Source organism: Pyrus communis, chromosome 7 (genome assembly GCF_041283825.1).
Source record: "Pyrus communis isolate YQ-2024b chromosome 7, ASM4128382v1, whole genome shotgun sequence".
Lineage (NCBI taxonomy): Eukaryota > Viridiplantae > Streptophyta > Magnoliopsida > Rosales > Rosaceae > Pyrus > Pyrus communis.
Window position 1 is genome coordinate 29,007,316 of NC_142571.1, and position 21,199 is coordinate 29,028,514.

Sequence of the window (21,199 nt, forward strand, 5' to 3'; positions counted from 1 at the left end):
ATATAAGTCTTTTTCATTTATGGTTTTCATGTAAGTTTTCCATTTATGGTCAGATTGGTTTTTGAAGCTTGGGTTTATAGACTGAGAACCAATAAAACATTTCTCTAATTGTGTTTTGGATTTTTCAGTAGGGTAATGTGTCCGTCGCTTTGTCAAAACCTGCTCTCAATCTCGAAATACTTTCTAGTGACAGTAACTTTTAGACCAACTTTTGTTTACCTCGATTTCGATACATTATTGACAATGGAAAGACAGAAAAACGTAACTTTTAAAATTTTATGGAAATTCAGAGTAACTACTTGAATTTGCAATTGATAGGTTAAAAAAATGAAAAATCTGTACCGCTGACAGGTAATTTCCTGGGTAGATAGTTTGAAAATTCTAACACAAAAAATTACAACTAAGCAAAGCTTAATTAGGAGATTTTTTGCACTCAATAGAAAACATGATTTCATACGCTAACAGCAGCTATCTCCTCGTCGCCGTAGTCTTGCCCGGTCCACTTCTTCATCCGGTCCGTTGTTTGTTCAACCTGCTCCGAAAAGTAACGATTCAGTATAAGCGTTTGTGCAAGAAGTGTTATTAGAAACACGTCAAACTTTTTATTAAGAATTCAGGTGCTTTTCTAAAAAAACACTTCTACAATCGAGAAGTGTTGTTAGAAAGCGCTTTTAAACCCTTCCTAAAGCAGTCTCAAAACAAGCACTTGATATAGATGCCTATAAGAGAATTTAACTTACCTCCTTGTTCCAGTTGGTTCTGTAAAGTACAATCATCAGCAGCAAGGTTTGAAGAGCAGTCCCGCATATCATGCCTCCCCAAATTCCCTACAATGGTGAAGAAATTTTGGGACTATGATTGTCGAAGCCATTCGAGGAAAAAAAAAACCCGAGCTAGCCAGGCATCGAATCATTTAGCAGTGGAACTGAAACCAAAATGTTTTACCTTCACTCCCCATTTTGCTACATAGCCAAGAAGGATACCGAGCGGGAGCCCGATAATGTAGTAACAACCCAAGTTTACATAAGCCACCAGTCCCTGCCATCCGCCTCCGATGGCAACACCTGAAGCATGAACCCAAAACAAAAAGTTACAAGGGGACGGGGTCAGAGATGGAGTAGAACGTACATGGTTATCAAACGGATCCTAAGTAACTCGATTATTACCCGAAATAACTGGTTGGACGCTATTGAGAAGCATAGTCACTCCGAGAAGAATTGCTAGATTGGAAACAGAATGTTGCAATTCCTCATCGTTTGTGTACAGGACAGAAAAGTAGTCTTTGGTTATCAAGATCACAACCATGAAAACGATTCCGATGAGCAGAGACTGACCAACCGTCACGTAGACTGAATATTTAGCTGCTCTTGGACGTGCCAATCCAAGTTCGTTGGAGACCCGAACACTGAAATTGCGCGAGACACAAATTAAAATCAGGTCCAGAACATCTTTAACTAATGCCTCAAATTGTTTCTTGCGTTACAAGATTGCACATATGAATCTTGGGCACTTACCTTATAGCAGCATTGATTCCAATGAACAACATTGCTTCCAAACCGTTGAAATTTAAGCTGAAACATCAATTGGTCGAGTAAAAAAAACTGAGTAAAGTATCAGAATTCAAGTACAGAAATGAACGAAAATCACTGGTAAGAACAATGAGGGGGAGTTATGGCCTTACCAAATAGCGAGCGAGTCAATAGAAAGTACGGCATTACTAAGGTGGCCTGTAGCAAGGATAAGAGTCATCATATACCAAATCTCCAGGCAAAGCATCAAGGCGGACTCAAGTGAAAGCCGGACAAACGCCCATATGTCTTTGAACGCCAACCACGAAAACCCTGTCCACCCTTCCTTGCACCATTTCATTATGTAAATATTTTGAGCAATCACAATTACCCAACCTGTGATGCCAAATGCAATGCCTGCACCATATATACCCCAATCGAACACGTAAATGAAGAGAGAAAGCAATCCAATTTGTACAAGAAGCGAGATAAATCCAATCCACGCAAGCACGAGAACTTTGCTTTGAGCCTGAAGGAACTTCTGGGCAGGGAAGTTGAAGGCAAGGGAGAACAACTGCGGTATGCAATATATAGTGAATGTTCCAGCAAGATTAGCCACGTCATCATCCTGCCCGAGAAGCTTCAAAATCGGGGCGGAGAAGATATAGATTGGCGTGAGGATAACACAGCTGGTGAACAGAATGATCCATGATCTTTGCATGTAAACGCCGAGCATGTTAACATGTCCGGCCCCGAAAGCTTGGCCACAAAGCGTCTCTAACGCACTCCCCATGCCAAGCTACAAATTTTTGTACATAATAGGCATTAGCTCCTTTAGTTGAATTTAATCATGCGGTATCAACATATTTACATTTTGCAATTACGTTTGATGCATAACGAAGCTTTTTATCAGAGTACTGATTTTTACACTCTCGTTTTTTCGTTTTGCATTTCTCTTCTTGTTGATGTCCCTCAAGAAAAAGATAAGTGCAAAAGAGCAGTAACAATAATAGTAAAAAACAAAAGTGGGCTTTTACCATTTTATGCAAATTCATTTTAGGCTAACTACATTTACACCCTTAAAGTTTGAAATGATTTTCAAAATGGACTATGAGGTTTCAATTTTTTGAAATGGTATCCAAAAGTTTTGTAATTGTATTAATTCACATCTTTTGTTTATTTAAATCAAGAAAGGACGTAATTTTGACTTTTTACCTCTTTCTTTTCTTGTTTGAGGGAAATGAACAGATGAACCCTTTAATTAAATTAAAATAGTAAATAATAATTTCATTAGATTTTATAATTATTTAGATATAAACCATTGAATTAGATTTTTTTAAAGAAATTGATTTATCCAGTTCTGTGTCATGTATCTTCCTCTCAATCTCAATATCACGCACACAATTTTCATCTTTTCCTAGATTTTCTCAACTGTGAAACAAAGTATGAAATATCCAAATTTAAACAAGAAACACCGATAAAATATATAGATATTTGGTAAAAAAAAAAAAAATATATATATATATATATATAATAACTTTGAGCAGTGGTACCTAACACTTAAGAAAAGAAGAAAAGCAATGCAGAAGAATGTAAAAGAAAAATACAAAGTAAAATTAAACAGAAAAAAAAACGCAAAGTTAGAAATCTCAACCAGAAACATATATACAAATATAAATGTAAATATATATATATATATTTTTTTTTAAATTTTGAAGATCTGTACTTTAAGCAAGTGTTTAAAATATCCCCGAAATTGTGAAAAATTAAAGATCTAATTTCATCTATATTAGAAGGATATAGGAAAAACAATGAGTATCTACCGATATTTACCGATTCATTACATAAATTTTGCCAACTTTTGAATGTCCCTCCCCGTAAATTAAATCATTTAAAATCGAATAACGCATTTTAAAACTAATGAAATGTAAATGAAAGCTGAAAATTATGAGGAAATTACCATGAAGCCGAATGAGAAGGTGCAGATGACGGAGAGAGAGATGGAAACGGCGGAGAGCTGGAGGTTTCCGAGATGGCCGACAAACATGGTGGTAGCTGTGTTGTTGCCAAAGTTGCAGATGATAGTGAAGGCGATGGGCCCCGCAATCTTCCACAGCTTCTTTGTTTCATTCCACGCCACCGACCGAGCATCCCTGAAGTTCCTCACCGGCTCGTAGTCATGGAACTCGCCGCCGTTCACTGCGGGAAGCAGTGGTGTCTCCATTTGCGTCTGTAGTTGTTGCAGGGACACGTGTACAGACCTGACGAAACTGGAGGTCGCTGCCTACCGGAGAAGATGGTGGTTTTGGGTGTTTGGTTTGGTTTAGGTTTGGTAGTGGAAAATGGAAATGCAAAGTGTTGAGGTTTCTGCGTTACTTATATACTTATTAAAAGCTGCATGCTCTTCATATTGCTTTGCTTTTGACTTTTCAAAACAAACTTCCTTTGTGACAAAGAGTTCAAGGAGACTTGAAGAGTCTCATTCTCAGAGAATCTCGTTGGAATTTCACTTCTTGTTATCGTTACAAAATTACAAGTATGATATTTGGATTATTGTCAACAAATTAATAAAGAACTACCAGATAAGGATACATACAATTATCCAATAACTAAAAAATAAATTTAGAATTGAAGTTATATTAACTAAAAATGATGTGACTTAAATAAATTGAAAAATAACGTGTCAAGTGTGGAGCTAAAAATAATCAAGAAAATTATGGAGGTGACTCATGGACTTTTGGGTGAAAATGAAAAAATTACTCTCGATGCACATCAGGATTTCCACGTGCATGCAACGGACAATAATGACTCAATCAAGGAAGAGTCAAAGGTGATCAAAATGCTATTTATTCAAATCCCTCTCATCATTACTCATCAAATCCTTATTCAAAAGGTAACTCTCAAATTTCCTATTTAAATTATGATTAATTGTCATGTTAATTGCAATATATTATTTCACATAATATCTTGCAATTATTCATCCAATTACACCATATATGGCCGACCACTATTCTCCTGGTCGGCCACTCTTCTATAAATAGCCTTATTATTCCTCTAAAAAGCTAAGTCAATTACTATCCACAAACTCATAAACACATTCTTTTCATAATTCTAAATTTGGGCATCAGAGATTCTTCTGCTAAAGCCTTCTATTTATCGTGGACGCGTGAGACTTTTGGCCTTAATTTTAAGTGTTATTATTTTGCAGGTACATTTTCATCAAAGGAGAAAGACGACGAAAATTTGCATCTACATCAAGCACATCAAAAATTAATAAGAATGTGTGTAAAGTAAAAATGAGTCTTTTTTCGACATAAAATTCAAGTTGAGAAATCCTTTCACGCAACATTTCCTCTTGCGACCCCAATTAGGGCAAGGCTCGAACCTATCCAACTCCTTATTGATACTATTATTATATTGTACACCTTCTCATAAAATAAAAAGGAAATTTAATCAAATTAATTAGCTACCTAATGCTTGGTCAAGTCTCCTTATCATGTCATAAGTCATCGGTGCTTCGTTGTCCACGAATGTCTCCTCTAGAAAAATTATATACATGACACGATCAATGCACGTCCATGACTCCATATATTCATAAAATACTACTCGCCTATAAAGGGGAAAAAAAAATTTTTTTTAGTCAAAATGATTCTTGATTGACATAACCACTCATTTTGATTTTTGAAATTTAAAATTATAGAAATAATGCATGAAATTGTCCATATCAATTATTTTGGTCATTTTATGAAAAATCTCCATTATATTAAAGAAACTACCAGTTTAAGTAGAAAAGTTGATTTAAAAAAAATACTCTTAATTTAACGTAGACTTTTCACGAAAAAATCAAAATGGTTGGCAATGGATATCTCAAGATTACTTCTTCGATTTTAAATCTCAATGAGGAGTTATGTCAATTTCAAAGACCATTTTAACTAAAAAGCCAAAGAAAAAAAAATTGGATATCTGTTGCTAGATACTAGTCTTAATTCTTAATCACTCCTTATTATTAAGAGTGAATCCTACATCACAAAAAAGAATAGACATTGTATGTGCCTATAAGTAATTAGGCTACTCTTCGTATTATCTATTAATTTTATGGTAGAACATCAACTTTCTTCACTTATTAATTAATTTGTATCAATTACACCAACCGATTGTTTAGCAAAGTTTTTTTTTGGGTCGAAATTGTTTAGCGAAGTTGGTGGTGCGATGGTGTGGGATGAAATTCTGCTTGATCTTATCCAGGACGTTATCTTTTATAATTATATTTGTGTTTGAATTTCAGTTTCTAATATGGTCTTTATATCAAAATATAGAATATTTTAACTGATAGATAAGCTTAACCGTTCCTTATGAATTTGAACAGCGGCGGAGCCATATGAAGGCCACAATAGGCCATATGACTCATCTTGGAATTTCACCCGCTTATGTATATTGTGTGCCAGTTTGTACAATAAAGAGTATATAGTCTTGTCGTTGAAATAGTTTACGTATTTTAGCGAGTCACATGTTTGAGACTTGCTTATCCCAGCAATCTTCTGATTTTCTCCTATGGCAGCGACTCATTCTTTCGGAAAAATGAATGAAAATGCCTATGGACAGAAGATATTATTTGTTCTTCCACTTTTTTGTATTTACTTTTATTGCAAACAATATTATGACGTATTTTACTCTATGTTAAGAGAGAAGAGAAATGTTTGAATTTGAAGCACAGTGAATTAAAGAGAAAATTTACATGCACCAAAGCAATCTACAAGTGGCTTACGTCTTTGATCAACAGAAACGTTGTTTTAAAATTTTGAGCTGAACAACTTGAGAATTCTTGTCCGTGAAAACTAATATTAATGGACAATTTTATTCCACAAAACAAATAAATGGATGGTTTTTTTTTAGTAAAAATTAGGAATATTGTTGTTACAACGTCCTACGTGCGAAGAACAAAAAGCATCAGTAGTTTTTGTTGAGGAGGAAATCGAACATCATCACTTCAAATTTATGGGTAGATAAAATGAACTACTAAAACTATAAACTGCTTACTGCTAAGAATAAAATGATAAAATAGAACCCTGAAAATCACCCTACATATGCTATTTTCTCATCCTCGAGTCAGAAACCCTACACAAATTCAATTCAGCATACATGGGTTGTAATATTGTTGTGATTATGGGGCAGCAGGTGTTAAAAGATATAAGGATTAGTTCAACTGCTAATTATATCGAAGCTTTTTGCTTAAGATCTCACACCCATTGTTATGTAGATGCAACTTAGTTATAAATTTGATTGGTAGTGGCTCGTTAAACCGCCTCTAGAATGTTACCAAAAACTCAAAAAGCTTAAAACCACAGTAAAACCTACACAATATCCTTGCTAGAAGAGGCGGAAACATGATGCAACAAGATTTTGTTACTGTGGGAAGGTTGATAGTTCTCGTTGTATTGGTAACCGCATAAGGTCTTCGAGGTAAAGGAGTTGTGGTCAATGTAAGCGGAGAAGTCGGATAAACGATAAACTTGTAACCTAGAGAAAAAGGATTGATTTTGAGAAATGGAGACGAAAATCTCATCAGATCGGAACCTGTTGGTCGTGTCATTGTGACCTTTTCGTTCTTTTTGGTCGGACTAGATGATTGAGTAGTGGAGGCGGAACGCCTCAACTTTGACGACAATAAGAATTCAATGTTGAAGAAGTACATAAAACATTGGCACATAAAGCCTCACATTACCCAAATAGACAGATACAAGTGCATGAGTTTTCTCTACTTTCATGATATATTTATCAGATACATATCTCGTCAGTTATTGTTTCTTGGCTTCTCCACTTCTTTATGCGCTTTGTTGTTTGCTCCACCTGCATTATAAACAAGAATTTCAATCACGAATCCAAATTATTTTAGTTGGTTAGGATAGTGTGTTAGTCTCGTTGCACTCGGGTTTGTATCCGTTGTAGGTAAATTAGAGTAGCGTAGAAGAGAATATCGCTATATACTAATGATTACCTCTCTGTCCCAGTTGGTTCTACAAGTCAGAATCAGCAAGAAGAAGATCTGAAGAGCGTTTCCACTCATCATCCCACCCCAAAGTCCCTATGCATCACATAAAATCTCTATTAACCAAAAACGAAAGATTAAATTAATTAAACTGAAATGAAAATTAATAGATAGGGGTAGGATTGTTTATTACCACAGCTCCCAGATCTACTTTGAAGCCAAGAAAGATTGCTAATGGGAACCCAACCAAATAATAACTACCAAAATTTATATAAGCCACCATCACTTGCCATCCACCTCCAATAGCAACTCCTACAAAAAAATTGATCACCAATTAGGGCTACAAACTAAGTTAATAAGGAGACTAATTAGCTCGTTAGGAATACTAATTGGAAGGTTAAAACTTGTTGAAGCGATTAATACCTGTTAATACTTGTGTAGCACTGGTAAGAAGCATCGTTACACCAAGAAGGTAAGCTAAACGAGAAACGGCGAGTTGCATATCTCCACTGCTGGTGAAAATCATGGCAAAGTAGTCTCTGCTTACGAAGATAGCAACCATGGCTAAAGACCCAATGACGAGAGCTATCAAGACTGCAACGCAGACGGAGTATTTGGTTGCTCTTGGACGCCCGTTCGTTCGAGACTCGTGTGCTATGTGCAGATGGTAGACCATTAACAATGTGATACTAATTAGCAACACCAGAAAAATGGAATAGCATATTACTTGACACATAAAATAACAGCTAGTATTTACCTTACGGCAGCACTTATTCCAAGCAACAACATAATTTCCCAATTCTGAAAATTCATGCTGAAAGAAAAAGAAAAATGAAGCACTAAGCACCACCTCGTTACTTATTTAAGTCGTTTTCAAGGGATTATAATAAAGGGAATTTTAACGAAAAGCTTCCGGTACTGGTCAATCTTGGTACTATTCACTTTACCCTTTATTTTGTCATTATAGTTAAAACTCAAAGTTTTCAAATCATTTTCATTAGTTTTCCTTATAATAAATTGTCTGCAAAGGATTCTATCCGCAGCTTAGTAGAAATTGTAATAATCTTACCATATAGAAAAGGAACCAACAGAAATGACTGCATTTGGAAGCAGACCGGCGAGAATGCTTATACTCATCGGATACCATAAATCTAGGCAAACCATCATACAAGAAGCAAGTGACAGCTTAGCAAAATCCCAAATCTCTCGAAACGCCAACCGCGAAAATCCAGTCCACTCCTCTTTGCAGCAGACCATAACATAACCAACTTGACCAATTGCAACTCCCCAGTTTGTGATGTCATAAGCTACAGCCGCACCAGTTGTTCCCAAGCCAAACACATTAATGAAGAGATGAAGCAACCCGGTTTGTACGATTAAAGCCGCGAATGCAATCAACGTGATCACGAGCACCTTGCTCTGGGCCTGGAGGAACCTCTGAGTGGGCAAATTGATGGCATAGGAGAACATTTGAGGGATTATCTTTAGACTGTATACTCCAGCAGGATCAGCTATGCCATGTTCCTGGCCTAAAAACTTTAGGATCGGAGCGGCGAAATTAAAAACTGGCGAAAGGATGATACATGCGATGAATAACACAATCCATGAGCACTGCATATAGATTCCTAGCTGCCCTACTTGGCCTGCTCCATATGCTTGCCCACAAAGGGTTCCCAATGCAGTTGCCATACCTATGTACAACAGTTATTAGAATGTGGGCTTGCCTTCTGACAATGTAATGCTTCTGATTATATTTGACATAAGTATTTATGAGTCATACAAGCACTATTTGAAGGTGTTTTTATAGGAAGCACTTGAAAATGCTTTTCCAAGAAGCACAGTATGAATTTTTAAAAAACAAAGCACAGTTGAAATTTTTAATAAACATTTCGTGGTGTTACTACTTATAGTACTTACAATAAAATGTTTTATGAGTAGAAGTACTTCTTCTAAAAATATTACACCATTACCAAATTCCAGAGATATAGACTATACAGAAGCAAGGTAAATACGCAGCAATAGAACCGAATACAAACTTTTAATCGAAAACATAACAGACCGACACCAAACTGACAGTAAAGGTTTATATGCGGCTTAATCTGTGTGGTTACCAGGAAACCAAAAGGGATGTTGCAAATGACACTGAGGGAAAGGGAGACGGCAGAGAGATCGACGTCTCCGAGATGACCGACGAAAACGGTGGTTATGGACTGAACCATGTACTGAAACAGAGAAGTGCAGGCCACCAGAGTTGCAACCCTCCACAGCTTCACCGCCTCTTTCCAGAAGACCTTCATGGCCTCCCCAAAGCTCCTCACTGGAGCATAATCAGCAGCTGCTGCCGCCTCTGCTTTGATTGTCAGCAATGGCGTTTCCATTTGAGAGATTCAGTAGGGTTACTGCTACTGACTGATTCTTTGGCTCCAGCAAGTTATAATCGGAGTTGTGGCATTATTCTCTCGCGTGATTTTTGTTTCAATATTTGTGACCACCGGTTTTCTATTTTAAACTAATATAAACTGTTTAACTCGGGTGATACGGCTTTAGCCATGGCCAACGGGACTACGATCACGTCCGCAACAATCACTAAGAAAAACAAGATTGGGAGGAAACAGCCAATCGAGTCCTTCCTCCTCCAGCTATAAGCAGTACAATCCTCACTGCTTAAAGCACTTTTTCTATTTTTTGGGTCCGTGTGTTTAAAGCAAAGTAATCAGTTGGATACCATGGCATTAGCATTGAGCTGCATTAGTACCAAATCTACAGTGTGTGGTCTGAATTTGAAAGAGTACTCAAACTGGTACCTATTTGTCTAGCAGGTCCCACAATCATACGTCTGTTCATTGATTGTCCCTGTCTGCCTTCCGTCTAGATCCTTACAACAACCAAGCATTATACAACTCATTTGGTCGGCTTCATATATGAATCCTAGATCGTAGTGCTTGGTTTTTCTTTAGACCCCGAAATATCTAATTTACTTTTATATAAATAATCCATTTGGGTATCTGTCTTTTATTATTATTATTATAACAACGAAGATACTTTCCCTCTTTTTATTATATTTATTTTATTATTTAGTCTACCTAACATTATTCTCGAAATAATTAGTGTGCACAGTTTACATTTCTATTTTTTATAATTGTTTATCTTGAAACATTTCTAAGTGTTTTTTTTTTTTTTTAATTCAAAGACTTAACTAGCAGAAGGTGATTTTCTTATAAGCACAACTTACCAAACTAAGGCTAAATATGTAATGCAACAATATTTGGCATGCTAATGAACATTGGATTCTTGACATTACCATTTTACAAGTTAAGAGCTTGCATGAAATCTCAAATTAGTAAGGATAATTTGTATTCAAAACATTGAACGGAATTATGGGAATATGTTGGTCTCTTCCCCTTCGGAGTTGAGGCTTATGAGCACTAATTTACCTAATCCTTTAAACTAACACTGATGAACTTATTTACCTAATCCTCTATACTTTCAGTTCCATTCTCAGTTTTGATGCCTTGCCCGCCCCACTTCCGGACGCGCGTTGATGCTTGCTCCACCTGCGATTTGGTTTTGATATGAACAAACAATGAAATGCAAAAACCGAAGTAGAAGTTTTGAAACAAACTATTCATTACCTCTTTGTTCCAGTTGGTTTTGTAAAGTATAATTAGCAGAAGTAGGGTTTGAAGAACAGTTCCACATATCATGCCCACCCAGAATCCCTGCAACATGCGTCGCATAACTCATCACAAACACTTGATATATATAGGCTTGTTGAAAGAAAAAAAACCATTTAATTACCATGACTCCCCAGTTTGCAACATGGCAAAGAAGGTATCCAAAAGGAAGTCCAAAAATGTAGTAACAACTAAAGTTTATGTAGGCACCCATTGTTTGCCATCCACCTCCAATTGCAACACCTTCAAGAACAAGCAAGTCGACATGGGATTAAAATATGCTCGCGTGCGCACGTACAAATACACATCTATTATCGATTTGATGTGCATGTTCGATTTTTGTTATTATGTATATATATATGACATGCATAACGCCATTGACGTAAAATTGATACCTGATATTACTAGTTGGACACTGTTGAGCACCATAGTTATACCGAGAAGGTATGCCAACTTAGAAACCGCTTGTTGCAACTCCTTGTCACTTGTGAAAATCATGGCGATGTCATCTTTAGTTATCAAAATAATAGTCATGAAAAGAATTCCAATTAGGAGAGACTGAAATACTGTCACATAAATAGAGTATTTTGTTGCCCTAGGACGTCCTGACCCAAGCTCATTGGAGACACGAACACTGCATAAAAAAATAAAGATATTATAAACACTACAATAATCAATGAGAAGTGCAAAATAAATATCAGAGAACTACTAGTCTAATGCATTACCTTATTGCAATATAGATTCCAACAAACAACATAGCCTCCCACCCGTTGATGTTCATGCTGTGGAGACACAAAAGAGAAAGAATGCTATTAGACATCAAAATCTATCATGTAACATAAAAAGGATAACTTACCTGCCATATATGAGCATTGCCACGTATATTAACTTTTACACACAACAGTGCATTATTACCAGGTAAGTAACATCTATTTATAAAAGGGATATTACTTACCAAATAGAAAGGGAACCAAGAGCTATAACTGCGTTAGGAAGACGGCCTGTGAGAATGAGTATACTCATCATGTACCAAATCTCAAGGCAGAGCATGGCCGCAGAGGCAAGAGAAAGTCTCACAAACGCCCATATCTCATTCAATGCCATCCATGAAAATCCAGTCCAACCCTCTTTGCACCAACCCATAATATACACAACCTGTGCAATTGCAATCCCCCATCTTGTGATGTTAAATGACACAGCTGCCCCCAATGTGCCCCAATTAAACACATACATGAAGAGCGCTAGCATTCCAATGTGTATGACTAGGGCCAACATTGCAATCCATGCCAGCATCTTCACCTTCCTCTGAGCCTGGAGGAACTTCTGAGCTGGGAAATTTATGGCAAGTGAGAACAATTGGGGGACTATTTGGAGTGTGAATTTTCCTGCTAGATTCGCTATGTCGTCTTCTTGGCCTAGCAACTTTAAAATTGGCTCGGCGAAGATGTAAATCGGCAAAATGAGGAGGGTGGTTACAAATAGGATTATCCAGGATCGTTGCAGATAAATCCCAAGCATATGAACTTGTCCAGCGCCAAATGCCTGTCCACACAAGGTCTCTAGAGCACTCGCCATCCCAAGCTAAAAGTTCATTTCGTACAAAAAAGATTTTGTATTTAACCATTGATAATTTGGCAACATATGACATATACTGTGTAGGGTTATTAGGACAATTTCAATAATATCACATATATACAGTATAGTACTAATTTCGTTGTTAGATTTTCGGCATTGGGACATTTCAATGCGTCAATATTTTCTTGCCAAATATACAGTATAGTACTATCTTGACGTATATAAATTTGTACCATATGTTTCAACATAAATCTACCTAATTATTAGGGCAATAGTTCTACGAAAACTTAACAACATAACATTTGCGTGCATGAGAGAAGAGGAATTACGGGGAACAAGATTAAATACCATCAGTCCATCAGTGAATGTGGAAATCACGGCTAAAGAAATAGAGATAGCGGAGAGCTGGATAGTTCCTAGATGACCGGCAAATAGCAGGATGACTGCGTTAGTCCCGTACATACATATGATGGTGATCACTGCCGAACCGGCTATTTGCCACAACTTCACCGTCTCTATCCAAAACATACTTCGGAGCGCATCAAAGCTCTTCACCGGCGCATAGTCTTCGTTCCCGCCTTCATAAAGAGGAGGTTTATTGCTCAACTCAGCGGCGCCGGCAGCAGCTGTGTGAAGCGGCGGCTCCTGCTCCTCCATTAGGTTAAGTGTAAGATTTAAGTTTGAGAATTTTCGCTTTGTTCAGAAGTCACGCACACATGGTCTTAAATATATAGAGATTTGGAAATTCTGAAATTTACTTCAACTGTATTAATCTGATTGTATTATTAATACAAGAATCTCTATAATATATCTTATTGGTACAAAATAAGCAAGTAATCCGTGATTCTCGCCCTTATTAAGGTTGATTAAAGGCTAACGAGGGAAAGTATCGTAGAACAATCGTTGGTTTTCTCAACGCATGGACCATGGATTCATGAACGAACTATTAATTAACCTAATTTATATATACATATATGTACATATTGTGGAAATTATACAACTTAGATTTCATTGATGGCAAAAGTGAAAATATATACACGTTTGACTTGGTGTACAAGTGTTTTAACGAAACACTTCTGGTACTGTTCACTTTTAACGAAAATGATATTTTTACTCTAAAAAGTCATTCATTGTACTATTCACTCACAACACTTTTTTGTCATTTTGATTAAAACTCAAAGTTTTCAAGTATTTTTCATTAGTTTTTCTATATTTTAAAACACTAAAAAGTCGACCGTGTAGTAACAGAGGTAAGTTAGGAAGGAAAGATCTTGAGGTAACAATACCGTTTTTATGATTTGTGCTTGTTTGTAATTATGGAGAAGTTTGTTGGTGTTGACTGTCACTCCGTATGTGGTATCAGTATTCACTCATCTTACACTTTTTTTTTTTTTTTTTTTGGAAACCGCGGCGGTACAGAAGAGATTTTATTGATAACTCTTCTTACACGTATGATTTGTTAATATGACGTCTTATGTCTATAATATATGGCACTCCAAAATTTCTCGTAATTTTTCTTATGAGTAGGAATAAGAAGCATAAAGACTAGATGCAACACCTAGCCATGATAACCTTTTAACCAATTAAGGGCGTACATAAAACTTAAAGCAGAAAGGATAACATAAACAAAACATATACACACAAAAAAAAAAAAAAAAAAAAAAAAAAAAAAAAAACCCCCTTTGCAAGACGAAGTAATTTTGTCAAGCAAAAGTAGTCACTCAAAGGTTTATTGTTGAAAATTAAAAACCGTCGGACAATGATATTTTGCTCAATAAAATTTTCAATGACCATTTTGTTGTGCAAAATTGCTTTGACCAACTATGCTCGACGAACAACACATGCAACCCCGACAAATACCCACCTCCTTCACCCCACACCCCGTCGCCGGCGGAACCACCTCTAATTCTTGCCGCCGACTAAACCTTCCTCTTTCACATGTTTTCTCCTCATCAAAATAGTTGCATCATTAAATGGAGCAAAGAATTTAATATACCCCATAAAAAGAAAAGGGAATTTCAAGTACTTTCAGCTCCATTCACAGTTCTGATATCTTTCCCTCCCCACTTCCGGACACGATTTGTTGCTTGTTCCACCTGCAATTTGAACAGAGGAAACAAAATTACAAGTAAAACCTGCTTCTTTTTACATGTAATTAAGTTTTTTTCAAATCTCATGTGAACTAGCAATAAAATGAAGTAACCAAAGTTGAAGAGAGTAATTAATTCCACATATCATGCACCCACCCACACCCCCCTCCCCCCACCCCCCCCCCAAAAAAAAAAAACAAAAAAAAAAAAGTCCCTACAATGTTAATCACATAACTCATCAATTAAAATTGGAATTAACTTGGCATCATTCAAAGCAAAGAAATAATATATTTACCATGACTCCCAAATTTGCAACATGGCAAAGAACGCATCCAACCTAAGTTTATATAAGCTACCATTCCCTGCCATCCACCTCCAATTGCAACACCTTGAAGAACAAAAAACATGGCATCATATTATGCTTGCGCAATCACACACAACATAGATTTTGGGCACACAACGTTTGCTCTTTGTTTTATATATATATATATATATATATATATATATATATATATATATATATATATATATATATATATATATTAATTATAGCATGCAAACACATAGTGACTTGTTAAATAGATACCTGATATTATTGGTTGGACACTATTGAGCACCGTAGTTATACCAAGAAGATATGCAAGCTTAGCGACCGCTTCTTGCAGCTCCTTGTCACTTGTGAAAGTAAGGTAATATCATCTTTGGTTATTAAAATAATAATCATGAAAAGAATCTCAATTCAGAGATATTAAAATACTGTCACGTAAACAATGTATTTGGTTGTTCTAGGGTGTCTTGATCCAAACTCATTATAAACACGAACACTACATAAGAAAATAAAGATGTTATAAACAATCCAAAATAGTAGGAGAGAATTGCATACCAGATAACTGCTAATCCAATGTTTCACTTTATTGCAACATTTAATCCAACGAACAACATTCCTTCCCACCTGTTGATGTTCATGCTAAGGAAACCCAAAAGGGGGGAAAATGCTATTAGAAATCAAAAGCTCATGGACCATGAAAAGGGAACTTACTTACATTGGATAAATCATTGTAGCAGTATTAATTCTAAACTAATAACTCATTGTCATATGTTTAAATTTTTCTACACCATATTATATTATTGACTTAGAATACTATCAGAGTAACGTTTCCGGTGTGTCATAGGAAGGGTAATGGGGGCAAAAACTAAATGGTTAATTAAATGCCCAAATCTCATTGAATGCAAGCCATGAAAATCCAGTCCAACCCTCTTTGCACCAACCCATAATATACACAACCTGTGCAATTGCAATCCCCCATCTTGTGATGTTAAAAGGTACGGCTGCCCCTAATGCGCCCCAATCAAACACATACATGAAGAGCGCTAGCATTCCATTGTGCATGGCCAGGGCCAAGACTGCAATCCATGCCAGCACCTTCACCTTCATCTGAGCCTGGAGGAACTTCTGAGCTGGGAAAGTTAAGGAAAGTGAGAATAATTGGGGGATTATTTGGAGGGTATACTTTCCGGCTTCAATCACTATGTCGTCTTCTTGGCCTAGCCACCTCAGAATCGGTGTAGCGAAGATGTAAATCGGCAAGAGTAAGAAGCAGGTTACGAATAAGATTATCCATGAGCGTTGCATGTAGATCCCAAGCATGGGAATTTGTCCAGCACCAAATGCTTGTCCACACAGGGTCTCCAAAGCACTCCCCATCAAGCTAGAAAATCATTACACATTGAACAAAAAAGATTTTGTATTCAGTATATTAACAATATAACAATATAACATATCTATGATATACTATTGAGACTTTAGATTTAGTATTACTTTCATTCTTAGTTATGTCGTATTGGGGACATTTCAAGTACATCAATGTTCTCTTGCCAGATATATGTAGTGCACTACTATTTTGACGTATAACATATGTTTCAATAAAAATGTACCCCAATTACAATAATAGTTATGATGAACGGTCTAATAGCATACTGTGCTTATTTAAGATAAGAAGAATTAAGGGAAAGAAGATTAAGTACCATGAATCCATAAGTGAAGGTGGAAATGACGGCTAGACAAATGGAGATGGCAGAGAGCTCAACAGTTTCGAGATGTCCGGCAAAGAGCAGGATGACTGCGTTAGTCCCATACATACACATGATAGTGATAACTGTCGAACCTCCTATTTACCACATCTTCACCGTCTCTATCCAAAAAATACGCCGGAGCGCATCAAAGCTCCTCACGGGCGCGTAGTCTTCAGTCTCACCTTCGTACATAGGATGCTTACTGCTCAACTCGGCAGCGCTGCCGGCAGCTGTGTCGAGCAGCGACTCCTCCATTTAGTTAGGCGTCAGATCTTAAGTTTGAGAGTTTGGTACCTATTTGTATATGTGGTTTACAGTAGCTTTTCTTTATTGCTCCTCTCCCCAGGGTGTTCACAGTCGCACAAACATGCGTTATCGATCATGATCGAATTGCTGACTTATATAATGTATAAAATACAGTGTTGTAAACTTGGGGCTCACGTGATGACTTTAGATTGCCACATACTATCAGAAGAATTTAAGAAAGACATCACATCATGCGTTGGTAGGTTTTGGCGGACAGGGATCACCCCCGGATCCCAGGTGGAGCAAACTGAGCAAAACATCTCATCCTTTCATTTTTCATCCTGTTGCCAGAAATAAATTTAAATATTGAAAAATTCTCACGCAAAAGGCAGATGAAAAATGGAAGTATGGGATGTTTTGCTCAGTTTGCTCCGCAGGATGATCTCAGTCCGGTTTTGGCCTTCTAACTTCTATATTTTATATTACTGGCAACTAGGAAAGGGGTTGAATGAAGAAATGCTAGTTGGTCATTAGCCTATAAAAACGTGAGCAGCAAGCGTTCCAGTGATAGAGGAAAAATATCAGTGAGCTATGCCAAGATTAAAGAGGCGAGAGAAAAATAATTGAAAGTCATTTTTATACTCCTATTATTTCAAATAATAAAAGAAACTATTGTTGTTGATTCGAGAATGTAAGCACACTTACTAAACTCATAAATATAATGTCTTATTTATTTTATATATCACTACACGTATATTGTATATTTCACAACACGTAGAAGAATTTTAACTAATCTTAAAATTAATTATAATTGAATCTAGCTAGTATTTCAATTTTCCGGTCTCACGTCGAGTGAATTAATGCGATGCCAACTACCTATTTGGTCACTCTATAATTTAACCTCTTGATGTGAATCGTTCATATTATAAAGTCTTCAATCAAATGTCATCCATTCAATATCTTTTGTTAAACTAAGCCATAGCCTACCGTGGCGTACTTTCATGGAATATGATATTAACGGACAGGAAAAATCTGAAGATGGAAAGACATGCTAGCAAATGAAAGCAAAGTCGATAATATCATAGTAGTGCGGAACAAAGAGAGTGAAGTCAAAAGCAAGGATCATGAGGCCGGAGGCAGAAGGAAGAGGAATCCTTCACGCCTGTTTGGTGAGCTGGTTGGTATAAAGTTGTGACCAAGTAAAATATACTTGATTCAAGTTCGTTGTTTGTTATGTTAAAATGTAAGATACACAAAACTAAACATGATGAGTTATGAATCCGTAATAGAGTGAGTCATTTAACCTGTCCATGTACACGGGCTACAAGTCTCAGTCGTATCCAACCCACCAAACAATCCCTCTAGGCCTAAACAAGCGGTCCCAACCCATGCATGAGATCGTCTGCTAGGTTGGAATTTACTGTTTGATTTTAATTATGTTTTATGGATCTCATGATCCATTATCTTATACAAAAATCAAGTTTTATCCTCTTAAGTGAGATCGGTTTGATCCATTATATTATACATGAAATAAATTCTGCTTGAGCCATTTTCATGAAACCATTCATACCCACGTCCATGCAATGTTGCGGGTGAGAGTAATCAAACTCAAAATCTCAGGTGTAGAGGAACATAGTCTTAACCATGTAAGTTTTGAGCTGGAAACTTTGAAACTAATCTTAGTGTATATGCCATGTAATTATGTCAATTACTTATCTCACATTGACACGTATAATGCGAAACGTGTAAGAAGATTAATTGTTTCGTATTAAGTAAAGAAGCAACAAATTACACAATCTCAGCCTAATTACACAATATAGGCCTCGTAACACAACCATCACCCTCTTACTCAATCAAGTCCTGATTACATAGCCTACTCATAATCACATAACCAAAGCTTAATTACAGACTAGAGAACTTGAGTCAGGTCATTGTGGTAACTAATTGGCCCAGACAACTGAAATGATGCTCTTTTTCTTGCCTCATTATACGGCCCATAAAATGTTGGGCCATAACTCGTCCGGCAGAAATACGATGGTTGTTTTCTGGGCTCTTTAAGTCAGCCAGGGTCCATGGACCATAAAATTTGGTGCCCTGACTCATTGGCCCATTTCATATTAGCAGCAGTCGATCTTCACTTTGTTGAACAAGACCTCATCCACAGATTCAGAGACGATATATATTTGTAATGAAATCGAAGCTAAATTGTGGCATATTGTAGTTTTTTTGCGGTATTTTAACGACCCCGTGTAAAAATGGTTTGTTAAATAAAACAATTCCAAATTTAAAAAGAAAATTAGGAAGAAAAAAAAAAAAACTAATGAAAATGATTTAAAAACTTTGAGTTTTAACGATAAAGACAAAATAAAGGGTAAAGTAAATAGTACCATGTTTAACTTTTTAATGTAAAAATATAATTTTTTATTAAAATAAACAGTACCGTTCTTTTTTCGTTAAAACTTCAAAAAAAAAAAAAAAAACACTAAACAGAAATGGCTTGCGAATTACATTTAACAGGGGATCTTTACTAGCGAGTGACCCATCATTTCCAATGAGTGTAGCTGACGTGGTACGTGCACTGACAAGGTAGCTTAAAGTGCAAATAAGTGGAGGACACGTGGTTAGAAGCGAATCTAACCCATGAATCGAACGGTTCTGATTCGTTCTCACCTGGGAAAAGACGAGATCAATTCTAGTTGCCGCAAGCAGATGTGATTGTTGCTGCAGTTTGCGTGTCGTGATCCACTCTTTCTGTTCGCTCTGTTCCTCACCTGCTATAGCCGGAAAGAGATCTTCTCTCTTCTACTAAAATGATCGAATCAAGAAATTCGGATATTTAAAATTTAATTTAACGGTTAAAGTTATTATAACTTTTAAAGAGATTCTTGTTTTTAGCCGTTTAATCAAATTTCAAAGACTAAAATCACTTGATCCGATGATCTTAATAAAAGAGATCTAAAGATGATCTTTTTCTGTCATTGCATGGCCTTGATTAATACAATAATTACCACAACATTAACATAGAATGACATTTTAGATTGTTATAAATTTACGTCCATGAGATTGGAACACGGTGTAAGGGGGGCTAATACATTGCTATGTCTAACATGGCGTACTCTAAATGCAAAATATTGTTATTTTGAAAAGCATCAAAATGTTGATAACCTTCAATTAATAGCTATTTTACAGAACGAAAAAATAAAATTAATACCATACAATTTTGATTAAGTACATGTGTGAGTCATAGGGGGCGAGCCTTGGTGTAACGCACTTGTTGTTCCTTTGTGACCCAAAAGGTTACGAGTTTGAGTCATGAAAATAGTCTATTTGCAAAGCCAATGTATGACTACGTACGAAAGACATACTCCTCCCTCATTCCTCACAAAGCGAAGACCCTTATGAGCTTAGGATCGCCCTTTTTACACTTGAGTTATAGAATTTGTTTATGTAGCAGCTCCTAATTTTGTAAAAAAATTAAAAATTAAAAATTAAAACGTAGCTCTCCATTGCACATGACTCATTTCAAAATAAGAAAAAGATTGCTAGTGATTGAACGGAAATACTTAATTACAATGAACAATGTAATTAATCACAACACATATGTAATGATGCGGTTTATGAGACGCACGGGTTAAGCAAGCTGCTGCAAACAGCTTTGTGTTTCATGAGTTATTTAGGCAAACAAAGTTTAACCCGCTCTTGCACGGTAGACGGCATGCCTTGAAAACTCGATTTTGACGAGAAATTACATGCGTTCAAATGACAATACCTCGAAAACAATATCACGATGTCAATGAGCAAGTTATATGACACGAAGGTGCTTGATAAATGTAGAATATCAACAGCTAGACGTACTGATTGCATTAAAGTTTATTTCCCTCCTATCGTTTTGGTGTCTCCGAGACAGTCACCTCCTATTCGGTCATCGCTTTCCGGCCACCGCAACGCTTTAAAGACGTGCCAATGAAACTCATAACGGCAAAATCTGAAATGGGTGACCTAGCGACAGCTATATATAATACCAAAGAAAATAAATATATTAAAGGA

General features: G+C 36.4%; 3 protein-coding genes and 1 pseudogene across 4 annotated transcripts; all 4 read right to left on the reverse strand.

Annotated features, from left to right (window-relative positions):
- Positions 1–254: 254 nt before the first annotated feature.
- Positions 255–3,989, reverse strand: LOC137733259 (protein DETOXIFICATION 35-like). The gene is made up of 7 exons (XM_068472406.2): positions 3,469–3,989; positions 1,682–2,307; positions 1,515–1,571; positions 1,167–1,405; positions 946–1,064; positions 741–827; positions 255–532 (listed from the first exon to the last, which is right to left on the reverse strand). Exons 1-7 carry the CDS (start codon positions 3,730–3,732, stop codon positions 452–454), a joined length of 1,473 nt encoding a protein of 490 aa, XP_068328507.1. The 5' UTR covers positions 3,733–3,989; the 3' UTR covers positions 255–451.
- A 3,206-nt stretch (positions 3,990–7,195) lies between these two features.
- Positions 7,196–10,144, reverse strand: LOC137733269 (protein DETOXIFICATION 35-like; annotated as a pseudogene). The gene is made up of 8 exons (XR_015964454.1): positions 9,465–10,144; positions 9,275–9,317; positions 8,564–9,185; positions 8,252–8,308; positions 7,918–8,148; positions 7,688–7,806; positions 7,504–7,590; positions 7,196–7,355 (listed from the first exon to the last, which is right to left on the reverse strand). The product of XR_015964454.1 is annotated as a protein DETOXIFICATION 35-like (transcript).
- Positions 10,145–10,964: 820 nt separating this feature from the next.
- Positions 10,965–13,416, reverse strand: LOC137734543 (protein DETOXIFICATION 35-like). Its single transcript, XM_068473788.2, has 7 exons — positions 13,092–13,416; positions 12,124–12,749; positions 11,894–11,950; positions 11,564–11,802; positions 11,293–11,411; positions 11,127–11,213; positions 10,965–11,048 (listed from the first exon to the last, which is right to left on the reverse strand). The coding sequence occupies exons 1-7, from the start codon at positions 13,398–13,400 to the stop codon at positions 10,965–10,967; spliced, it is 1,521 nt and encodes a 506-aa protein (XP_068329889.1). The 5' UTR covers positions 13,401–13,416.
- Positions 13,417–15,405: 1,989 nt separating this feature from the next.
- On the reverse strand, positions 15,406–17,256 carry LOC137734544 (protein DETOXIFICATION 35-like). Its single transcript, XM_088697706.1, has 2 exons — positions 16,859–17,256; positions 15,406–16,542 (listed from the first exon to the last, which is right to left on the reverse strand). Exons 1-2 carry the CDS (start codon positions 16,867–16,869, stop codon positions 16,035–16,037), a joined length of 519 nt encoding a protein of 172 aa, XP_088553832.1. The 5' UTR covers positions 16,870–17,256; the 3' UTR covers positions 15,406–16,034.
- Positions 17,257–21,199: the final 3,943 nt, after the last annotated feature.